The sequence below is a fragment of the Syngnathoides biaculeatus genome, chromosome 7 (genome assembly GCF_019802595.1).
Source record: "Syngnathoides biaculeatus isolate LvHL_M chromosome 7, ASM1980259v1, whole genome shotgun sequence".
Classification (NCBI taxonomy): Eukaryota; Metazoa; Chordata; class Actinopteri; order Syngnathiformes; family Syngnathidae; genus Syngnathoides; species Syngnathoides biaculeatus.
In genome coordinates this window covers 19698148-19709821 of record NC_084646.1, presented here as the reverse complement: position 1 = coordinate 19709821, position 11674 = coordinate 19698148, and the positions used below count along the sequence as shown (strand labels likewise).

At 43.6% G+C, this 11674-nt stretch overlaps 1 protein-coding gene across 2 annotated transcripts; it reads left to right on the top strand.

The window, feature by feature from the left end:
- Positions 1-3381: 3381 nt before the first annotated feature.
- hykk.2 (hydroxylysine kinase, tandem duplicate 2) lies at positions 3382-11253 on the top strand. Of its 2 annotated transcripts, none has more exons than XM_061825092.1 (5): positions 3382-3877; positions 5683-5990; positions 8106-8248; positions 10018-10198; positions 10316-11253. In XM_061825092.1, exons 2-5 carry the CDS (start codon positions 5687-5689, stop codon positions 10756-10758), a joined length of 1071 nt encoding a protein of 356 aa, XP_061681076.1. In that variant the 5' UTR covers positions 3382-3877; positions 5683-5686; the 3' UTR covers positions 10759-11253. The 2 variants fall into 2 exon arrangements, with proteins under 2 accessions (XP_061681076.1, XP_061681074.1); XM_061825090.1 differs by having other exon boundaries at positions 5666-5990.
- The last annotated feature ends 421 nt before the right edge of the window (positions 11254-11674 follow it).

The following is an 11674-nucleotide window of genomic DNA, read 5'->3' as shown; positions in this document are numbered from 1 at the left end:
TAACCGCTGTTAGTAATTGAGACGGAGTCTATGCAAGTCGAGGGGCTCAACGGTTCGGCTGAGGAGCGGCAACGACGCACACGAGAGGGTCGATGCTACTACTGCGGACGGTTGTGTCATCTAGTGGCCCATTGCCCTGTCAGGCCAACGGACCCCGCTCTCAAGAGATCTACACCGGTGAGTGTGAACTACACTGGGGCTGGCTCAAATTGGTCTTTGCTTCAGATTGGGCTAAGCGCAAGTGGACGTACCTGCACGGCTACTGTGTTCATAGATTCCGGGTCAAACACAAACCTACTAAGTTCGCGTGTAGTCGGCTTTTTGGAAGCAGAGACATTCCAGATACAAGTCTGCAACGCTTATGCGGCTAACGGGAAATTCTTGTGCCGAGTGTAGCACCATACGCAATCCCTGAACATGACTTTTCCGGACGCATATACCGAACGCATAAGTTTTCACGTTTTTGACTCCTGAAACAGTGACGTTATTCTGGGAAGCCCCTGGCTCAAAAGACACAATCCACACATCGATTGGTTCACCGGCCAAATCAAAACATGGAGTGCGGCGCGGCGTGCTTTGGGGCTCCAGAAGAGGGGAATCCACAGGTCGCCCCGGTAGAGCTGCAGGAGCCACAACCAGAATTGGACCTTTCACTTGTTTCGTCTTGCTACTGGGACTTAAAAGAAGTCTTTTCTGAAGAGAAGACCAAGTCCCTTCCGCCGCACCGGCTTTATGACTGCGCCATTGAGTTATTGCCCGGCACCTCATCCCCACGTGGTAGGCTTTTTTTCCATTAACAGAGCACCAAGTCATGAGGACATATGTGGAAGAGTTGCTGGCGGCTTGTCTCATTCGAGCACCGTCTTCGCCCGCAGGAGCCAACTTCTTCTTTGTCAACAAAAAGGATGCCACCTTGAGTCCTTGTATCGACTACCGGAGATTGAATGACATCACCGTCAAAAATAGATACCCTCTTCCCCTGATCACCACGGAGTTTAAGTTGTTGCAAGAGGCCCGGATTTTCAGCAAACTGGATCTACGAAATGCGTAACACCTGGTGTGCATCAGGGAAGGGGATGAGTGGAAGACATCCTTAAACACACCAACGGGTCACTACGAATATCTGGTGATGCCGTTTGGTCTGACCAACGGGCTAGCTGTGTGCAAAATGTCATTAATGTTGTACTGCGCGAAATCCTGAACAAACAACAATAAAATCAAAATATCGTCTACCTCAACGATATTTTGATTTTATTTTTTCCACAGAAGAGCTTTCCCATGTCAAGCACGTTCGAGACCTGTTACAGCAACTGTAACTACCATAAGTTCATCCGGAACTTCAGTTCCATAGCCATGCTGTTGCACACACTCACCTCACCTCACAACCCATTTGAGTGGGACGCAGCCTGCCAGGCGGCCTTCAGCAGGCTCAGATACAGCTTTATGTCAACCGCGGTCCTCATCCTGCCTGATGGGGGCGGTGCTCTCCCAGAGCAGCGCGAGGGATGGGAGACTACATCCTTGCGCCTTTTTGTCCAAAAGGCTGACTCAGGCGGAGCGGAACTTTGATGTTGGGGACCGTGAGCTGCTCGCAGTCAAGAACGCCTTGGAAGAGTGGGGGCATTGGCTGGAGGGGTACCAAGTGCCAATCCTGGTGCTAACCGATCACAAAAACCTCAAATATCTCAGGACTGCCAGGAGGCTGGATGCCCGTCAGGCCAGGTGGGCTCCATTCTTCACCAAGTTTCGCTTTACATTGTCATTTTGTCAAGATTCAAAGAATGGCAAGCCTGATGCGTTATCATGAATCCATGAGGGTGAAAGAGCCGAGGCCGGGCATGCTCCAATCCTCCCTGAGTCTTGCTTTGTCTCGGGCTTCACATGAGAGATTGAGACCCGGGTAAGTGACCCTTTGAAAGACTCTCCCAGGCCGGCTGGATATCCCGCCGATCAACTATTTGTTGTACCCTCACTGAGGGGGAGTGTCACAGACTGGGCTCACACTAATAGGACTGTTTACCATCCCTGGATAGCTAAGACCCGTTCGGTGATAGAACAGCGGTTTTGGTGGCCGAACCTCGGGAGAGACGTACAGGAGTACGTCAACGCGTGTCTGGTGTGCATGGCCAACAAGACCACCCACCTGCAAACTACGCCCCCTGTCCCACATCTCTCTGGACTTTGTGACGGGCCTCCCATGCTCTCAGGGTAACACTGGCATCCTCTTGGCATTTTCAAAGATGGTCCATTTTATACCACTACCGAAAACCCCCTCTGCCAAACGTACTGCAGAACTCCTGCTTGATAGGGTCGTCCGCTGTCACGGTTAACCGACCGACGTGGTTTCGGATAGGGGGCCCCAATTCGTATCGTTGTTCTGGAAGGAGTTCTGCTCCCTTATCGGGGCAAAGGCAAGTCTAACTTCGGGCTAACACTCGGAGTCCAATGGTCAGACTGAGAGTATCAAGCAGGATATGGAGACTAGTCTACACTGCTTGGCTTCACGCGACCACAGCACCTGGAGCTGGCACCTCGGATGAGTGGAATAAACCCATAATTCGCTGCCCTCCGTATCAACAGGTATGGCTCCCTTCCACATTGTCCATGGATATCCCCCTTCTCTCTTCCCATCTGTAGGCGCCGAGTCCCTGGTGCCATCCGTGTTTGCGGTCGTGAGTCGCTGCAAGTGGACCTGGGAGCTAGCCAAAAGGATGCTGTTGCGAATGGGTTGCACCTACAAGGCCACGGCAGATCGCAAGAGGAGGAGGGCAGCGACATACAAAGTGGGACAACGGGTCTGGTTGTCCACAAAGAGCCTTCCACTTCGGACGGAGTCTCGTAAGCTACCTCCCAGGTTCATGGGTCTGTTCCCCATCACCAAAGTAATTAATCTGGTCACTGTCTCCTTAAAGCTCCTCAGGTCTATGAGAGTTCATCCCACGTTCCACGTGAGCCTGCTCAGGCCAGCTCCGTTAGTCCCTCCAGCCAAGCCCCCTCGGAAATGGTCGATAGCGGCCCGGTGTACTCAGTGCGTCGCCTCCTGTCATCCCGCCATAGAGGGAAGGAGGGCGGCGGGGGGTCCAGTACTTGGTCGACTGGGAGGGATACAGCCCGAAAGCACGTTCCTGGATCCTGTCCCGGTTCGTGGTAGATCCCAAGCTCATTAGGGACTTCCACGGATCCCACCCTGGGGAACCTGGGACTTCTGGGGCTGGCCGTTAAAGTTGGGGGGTTGTGGGGGGTACTGTCATGATCCTGCCCTGGCTGTGCAGGTCCACCGACACGCCGGCAGTCATCAGGACTCGCACATCTGCGCCTCATCCCCAGTAATTACCTGCAGTACTTATAGGACCAAGCGGACGGGGGGATTTAGGTGTTTCAACACACTACAGCGCTTACAGCTGTCTGCAGCCAAGAGGATCTTGGTCCAAATCTCTCAAGCTTTGAATTTGCGTGGGCTTTTTATGTTTGCAAACTTCAGTCAGAATAACTCATTTTCAATACTCTTAATTTGAAGGCATGTAGGCGGAAGACATTTTTCCAAGTTTGGCCGATTTTGGATTTTTAATCAAAAGCAGGCAAACTGCAACCACTTATAATTATTTATTTATATTTTTCAGTATGAGGTTTTAATTTCATCCAGTGTTCCGCAGCAAACTCTTTCACTATAAACGCGACAATGACAAAGGAGTATTGGACCAGCGTCAGACCTGATAGGACAAAAGCGCCACGCAATCGTTTTATTTTGAAACGTTTGCCCGGACATACATTTCTTGTTCTTTATTTTTGGATGAAACCAACATTTTTTTGTACACTCGAGCCGTGGTCACGCGCTATTTCCGACAGAGGTTCACTCCACGTTGTCACACATCGCGAGGTAAGTTGAAAATGCATTATTCTTATGAAGTTGTCTGTTATACTGGTCGGGGAGGTACCCTTAGCAAATTGGAAATTCTCTTGGAAACCTCGAAGGAAATCCTCATTTGCATAAGAGAACCCTTTATTTGCATGAAACACCTGTCAAAATTGTTTATCGAGTGTAAAAAGCTAATATTTTATGCACCCCCCCATCATGACAAACGTAAAGTAAACTTGTTCATAAGAACGAAACTTTTATTGCTAAAAAGGATATTTAATTTCATTTTAAGCAACTAACATGGACAGAGCGACTATCAACACAACTGAAATGTAAGAAAATAATAAAATTTGAAAAATCCATTAAAATATCCATCCCTCCATTCTCTGTACTGCCTATTGTCACTTATGGTGTGGGTGTACTGGAGCCTATGCCAGCTCCCTAGATTTGAACACTCGACCTTTAAACCATGAGCTGAGTGTCCTAACTCGTTGGTCAACATGTAGTCTAACTAACTAAAAGAAGAAGAAGGGAAAAAAATACAGGGTGTCCCATGAGTCTCCATCCAATGGGGGGGGGGGAAAAACAGTTTCTTGACATAAACCTGTTTTATTTATATGATATGCTCTATTGCTTCTATAATATGCTGACTGTATGTCTTCAACCACATCTTGCTTGATCCTACCAAAACATACCCTGTTTTTTTTTTTTTTTTTAACATAACAATAGGTTTTTCCACAGAGTCGTGTGTGATACTCGTCCCATTTTTTCTGTTAAATGTGCTTGCAACCATACAACTGCTTGCTGAACCGCCCATCATGATGATTCCAATTCATTTCTCTTTATTCAAATGCATTCTTTGGCTTATCTGAAATATAAAGAAATACATGTTCGAACCATGTATCTATGGAATGTATTATGTCTTCTATGTATGGAGACTTATGGGACACCCTGCGTATAGGTGAATTATTTGTGCAATTGACTGGCGACCAGTTCAGGGTGTATCCCGCCTCTTGTCCGAAGATTGCTGGGATAGGTTCCAGCACGCTAGCGACTCTCATGAGGATAAGGGGTACGAAAGATGAATGAATAAACTAATTAATATTTATATATACCCCAAAGAATAAATGCAAATGTAATTGTCAATACAACTAAACTGCCTAAAGGCAGTGATTATACATTTAACACTCAGAGAATTAGTAATGTAGGGTAAATAGTAAATTTGATTCCCAAAGTGATGATGTATGCACATTGCACAAGGCGCTGCAAGGTCTTATGGGAACATGTCAAAGTTCAGTGTGTTGCCCAAGGACAATTAAACACGCAGAGCCTGTATTTGAACCAGCAACACTTTGATTAATGGACAAGCCACTCTACCAAATGATCCACAGCCAACTGGCTCTGGTCATTTTCTGTAGCATACTGTACTTTTGGGCACCACGGTGCATTGTGGTTGGCACATCCACCTCACAGTTGAAAAGTCCCAGTTTTCAAATCTCTGCTCAGGCGCTCCTGCGTGTTTTATTTCCCTGTGCTTTCATCAGTTTCTCAGGGTACTACAGTTTCCGCCTACATTTCAGAAGCATGCATAGTGGGTTAATTGAAATGCCTTTATTGTTCATCGGTTTGAATATAAGTGTGAATGGTTGTCTATTTATGATTAACCAGTCCAAGGTGCACCCTGTCTTTTGCCTGGAGTTAACTCGTATATAGGCTCCAGTTACTTGTGCCTATGATAAGGACAACTAGTGTAGAAACTTGATGAATGGCTAAACCCTAACACTGCTGCGCTATACATTACTCTAACAGGTTTGTGATGTTAACAGGGACATGTCAACAAACCACGCCAAGCCCAACTTCAGCCAATCTCAGGCAGCAGAAATTGTGAAGAAACACTACAACCTGACTCCCTCTCAACTCCATCGTCTGCCCAGCTATGACGACCAGAACTTTTGTATTGCGACTGTTGAAGGTGGCAAGTATTTGCTGAAGATTATGAACTCAGTAAACACTAAGGACCCCACCCTGATAGAACTGCAGACTTATGCAATGAACTTTCTGCATGAAAATGGACTTCCAACCCAAATGACCATAAAAACAACTATGGGACAGGACATGATCCTGGAAGACATCGGTAGGAGACCGGCATCTGTTGACTGATCCATAGAAAGATGGAAAGATAGTGAAATGAAATTGTTGCAGAAGTAATATTTACACACAAAAACTTGGGTCAGTACTGTAGTACAACATAGTACAAGAAAAAGCAAAAGAGAAGCACAGAGGAGGGAAATACATTTAAGACAAATCTAATTATCCATCCATCCATCCATCCATCCATCATCTGAGTGGGTTATCGTCACAAGGCACATATAAACAAACTACTAAACAATCACACTCACCTTCATACCTACAGGCAATTTAGGTCAAGTGTCATCCCTATAAGCATTCTAAAATAGATATTGTAATGAAAAATACATATAACATTATTCACTTCAATGTCTATACGAAAAAATAAATATGACCAGAGAGTGCGTCATCCATGCGCCAAGTTGCGGAAATGTCATTCGACGACATCCAAATGGTCGACATATTGGCTGTATCTACTCTCCGTGACGTCACCCTGGACATTCGCATTGCATTTTTTTGGGATGTGGGAGGAAACCGGATTACATGGAGAAAACCCATTCAGGCACAGTGAGAACATGCAAACTCCACACAGGCGGGGTGGGGACTTGAACCCCAGTACTCACATCTGTGAGGTAGATGCGCTAACCAGTCAAAACATGCCCACTCCACACAGCCGGGACTGCGGTTTGAACCCCGGTCCTCAGAATAGGCAAACACTTTAACCAGTTGTTCATCACGTCACTTGTTAGGGCAACCATGCTCAAAAATTAAATTATCCATAGGTTGAAGGGTTTTCCAAAATATTGAGGTCAAATTTGGAGATGGATGTGCATTTTAAATGAGAAATTACCAACCGAAGTCCAAAAACGAGAGGAGTTTGTGCCCCAGTTGCTCCCTGTTTCTACTGAATGGATTCAACCCCTTGTTTGAGAACAGCACATTGTGCAAAAAGTACTGCAACACGGAGAAGTTCATTTTGGGGCCATATACTCCTGTGTGTGGAAGAAGGACCAGGCTTTTTCTGTCCCCGCCGATTCTCCTGTCAAGTTAAGTCTGTCATTGACGCACCTTTATGCCAATTATGCGCTCTGGGTGGAGCATCCCTAAAATGTAGGCATTATGACTCAACTCTGTCTTTACCTGGAGTCACCCATCCATCCATCAATCCATTATCTGAGCCCCTTATCCTCATAGAGGATCACAGGAGCCTATCCCAGCTATCTTCAGGCAGGAAGCGGGATGCAGTCTGAACTAGTTGCCTGTTCACGGTTCCACTTAAGCATTTTTCCTCTTATGTGAGGCTGACGGCTGCTTATAATTTAAATAATTCTGATCAGGGGTCCCCAACCAACAATTTAGTCCACCACTAATGATGCCAGATATGAAATCTGCATATCCAGTATATTTTCAGTGAAACAAAATTCGAAACAGATTCTATTCGATTGTGCAGTTGTTGTGTTCCTGTCAGCTTTTTGTGTATGTTACATGAATTACCATATGTTAAAATGTGGTCACCTTCCTTCTTTTTACTTCAGTGTTAAACTGTGTGTCCACGACTGCAGGAAGTATACTACCAGGACCTGACTCAGTGGAAATTACAATTACAAATTATTTTTTCTCACTCAATATGAATGAAACAAGACTTAAGCTGTAATTAAATTAATTAGTATTTGCTATATTCAGCAGACTGTGGTTCTGGTTTACAGTAGCACCTGTTGACCTATTTGCACTATAACATAGTGAGATTTTGACCCAATCAAATACAAACACTTCAGTATGAAACAATGATCTACACCGCTATTTCATTGTCCTATACTGCTGACAATGACTGATATAAAGTCTTTATATATACACACATACACATACTGCATATATATTTTCACTGACAGATCCCATTCACTTGTGCATGTTTCGTGTTCCTGTCAGCTTTGTGTACAGTATATTACATTGTTAAAATGTGTTTGCCTCAACTTCTTTTTAATGTAGTGTAAAACTGCATGTCAACAGCTGCAGGAAGTTTGTTTACAATACCTTTGTTTTTCCTTATTTTTTACACTCACTATTACTGAAAACAGAAGGCATAAGCTGCAATACTAATTGTTGTATTTGTTACATCTGGCAGATTGTGGCTCCGGTTTACAGAAGCACCTGGTGCGCCTGTTGACCTATTTGCCAGGAGTCCCCATTCATGAGGTGCCTTCCTCATCACAGCTACTTTATGAAGTTGGCCAGACAGCAGCCAGAATGGACAACACCCTCAAAGAGGTCCGCACAGTTCTACTGTAAAGTGTTTGATATCTTTTGGTTGGTTTTAATTGATGAAATAGCAAAACTATACTGATTTGCTCAAAGGCCCCCGTTATGTTATGAAAACTTCTTCATTCACAACAGAGGCTAGGACGGGTGGGGGAATGTTTCGTCTCAGAGGCCACACTGATGTTTAAAATCTGACAGGTGGGCCAAGTTACAAGCAGATGCTTATAAACAACAAAGAACGTATTGCAGTGTTAATAATTAGATGTACATATAATGGGCACTGCGTTGCTTCTTCATCACTTTTTTTTTAATGTTTGGCCAATGCATCGAACCTGGTGTTAGTTTTGTTGTGGCAATTCTCAGACCAGCAGATGCCAAGTGGCAGCAATATCACTCATCCACTACAAAAAAAAACCCAAAAAAACAGGAGCTTAGCTATACCCCTTACTTGATAATGTATGGCACACGAGTTTGTTTCATCAACATGAAACAATAACTTAAATATTAAATTAGAAACTTGATGTGTAACGTGATTAAGTGGGGGTTTGATATTGGGGAACACAAACACACACAGACCATTGCTCCCACCACCCTAATTTTGATGTGAAGAGCAAGAAAAGGTGACAAGATTAATAGAGCCGTGGGTAATGGAACTTACCTGACGTTAAACCACCTTACAGTCTGGATGACTATGAAGTTGAAAGTTCTCACTTTTCATTGTTAATATTATTTAAAGTAAGTATTGTAACCTCCACCTCCATGACTGATTTATGACTGTGCACGTTGGGATGACCCACAATGCATTGCGCACTTAACATGCTAGTAAAACTGTATTATCTATGTGAAAATTTAAAAAGTAACAATAAATTATACACTTTACAAAGGAAAATCAAAATAGTGTGGCAGTAGTGAAGTTGTGCATTACGCTACAGTTTTATCGCATTGCACCCATCACTGTGCATTGTTGACACAACAACTATTATGTTAATCACAATGCTTGCACATGGATGACTAGTCAACCTGTGAATTGCTAGTGTACAGCCTTGCTTTGTTGAGACATATTATAAATTCACATGTAACTATATTGTGGTAACTGTGCGTGCTCAAATACTTATTCTTCTCACTGTGTTGAGTTCAGGTGGTCAGCCTCGCAGTTCTAAGAGCTGGGTTCAAATAACGGCACCGGCTGTGTGGAGTTTGCATGTTCCGCATGTGTCTGCGTGAGTTTTCACCAGGCACTCTGGTTTCCTCCCACATCTCAAAAACATGCATTAATTGGAGACTCTAAATTGCCCATAGGTGTGATTGTGAGTGCAAATGGTTGTTTGTTTCTGTGTGCCTTGCGATTGGCTGGCAACCAGTTCAGGGTGTACCCCGTCTCCTGCCAGAAAATAGCTGGGATGGGTGCCAGCACTCCCATGACCCTTGTGAGGTTGAGGATAAGCGGCTCCAAAAAATTGTAGTGCATTCACTGATGGTGTCGTGGTCCACTCCCCTGACTTTGGTGCGCCGGGCGTGGATTCAATTCCCACTCAATGGCAATGTGAATGTGAGTGCGAATGGTTGTCCGTGTCTATACGTGCCCTGCCACTGACTGGCGACCACTTCAGGGGGTAGTCAGTGTTGAGTGCTTTTAGAAGTTTCTGTATTTTTATATTGAAAGCCAGGTTATGAGCTCTTTGGAAGGAATCTTTACTAGTGCACATACAGCCCGAGTTCTCTCAAATGTTTTGGGCATATTCTGCATTTACAAACTCCTGATTTGTACTCATCCCCAGATGAAACATCCTCAACTGTGTGTGCTGCAGAGGGACGGCTTCATATGGAGTTTGTCAAATATTCCCATTCTGGAGAAATATATAAAAGTACTCGATGGAGATCCTCTCTTGGAGGTGGTGAGGTCTGTGCTCCAGCAGTACAAGACAGCTGTGGCCCCCAAATACTCTAGTTTCCGCACGTGTAAGTGTTGTATTGGCTAGCGTATTTATTTGTCTACTATAAGCAAAGACTCCATACGTCTTAGGATAGATCAATGAATCATTGTTTTATCTGCCTTGTGTTTTTGTCTTTCCTCAGGTGTCATTCATGGGGACTTCAATGATCTCAATGTGCTGGTGCAAGCTAATGAAACTAACGGCTACAAGATTTCTGGTATAATTGATTTTGGTGATATGAACTTCGGTTACTACATTTATGAGCTCGCCATCACCATCACGTACATGATGCTGGAGCATCCCAACCCCATTGATGTGGCCGGACCCATCTTAGCAGGCTGGGAAAGTGTCTTTCCTCTCAATGCGGCAGAGAGAGAGTGCCTCTTTTGGTTGGTCCTGTCACGCCTCTGCCAGTCATTAGTCATGGCTCGTTTTTCAGTGACTTTTCAACCCGAAAATGAAGAATATCTAATGCTTTCATCTAAGAAAGGCATTACAGTTTTACGCAAGCTCTTTGAGATAGGAAAGGAACAAGTGGAGAAAGTGTGGTTCCAAAGTGCTGCTCAGTTCAGTGACAAAAAGTAAGTCAATCTAGTTTTCGATGCAATACATTGATGAAATAGATTTTTAATCATTTGTTAGGCTATCAGATGACCTTTGATTGACCTGACATGTAATGTTTAGGTGCATAGCGTTCCTCGACTTTCATTCCCAACATACAAAACCTAAAATAAGTCCAATGCAATAGTTTTTCCTCTGGGTGAAAAATCAAAACAAAACAGTATTGTCATGCATGTTTGGAAGAACACGCAATTGGTTGAAGTCAGGTTACTATAAAGTACTGTATATGGGGGATTCTACCAATTTTGTGCAAAGTACAGACTTGGAAACATATTTTCAAAAGTTACTTTTTTTCCCCAAAAACCTTGTCCATACATTTACAGCATTTCTATGGTATATATTGAGTAAAGGTGCAATCAAATTTTATTTTTTAATGTCTCCCTGTTCTTAAAATGTTTTTCCACTTCTATAATGTGTCACTACCATAACACACTGCAATAAAAACCATTAACCTTTTAATATTTTGTCTGCAAATCCTCTGAAGAATAATTTTCATTTATTATGAAGAGTTTTACAACTAATCATTTTTTAAACAAATTTCAGTTTATTTTCTAAAACTCAAAAACAAAAAATGTAATATTTTTATTTATTTTATTTATTAATTAAATTTAATAAAACAAAATTTGCATGCAATCGTTTGCAAAATGTATTACACTGACGGTAGATATCTAAGAGTCAAGTTCTTTATTTGATGGAGTATAACCTGCCACTTTTTTCCCCACGCTTTGAATTCTGCGGCCTATATAACGATGCAGGTAATATATTGGTTTTATTTTGTTTCCGGCGATCAGTTTAAACATAAAAGAAAAATGTCATGCTTAAAACATGGCAGTTCCCTGTAATGCCCTTGGGTTTGGGCATGCACAGATGCCTCCAGGAT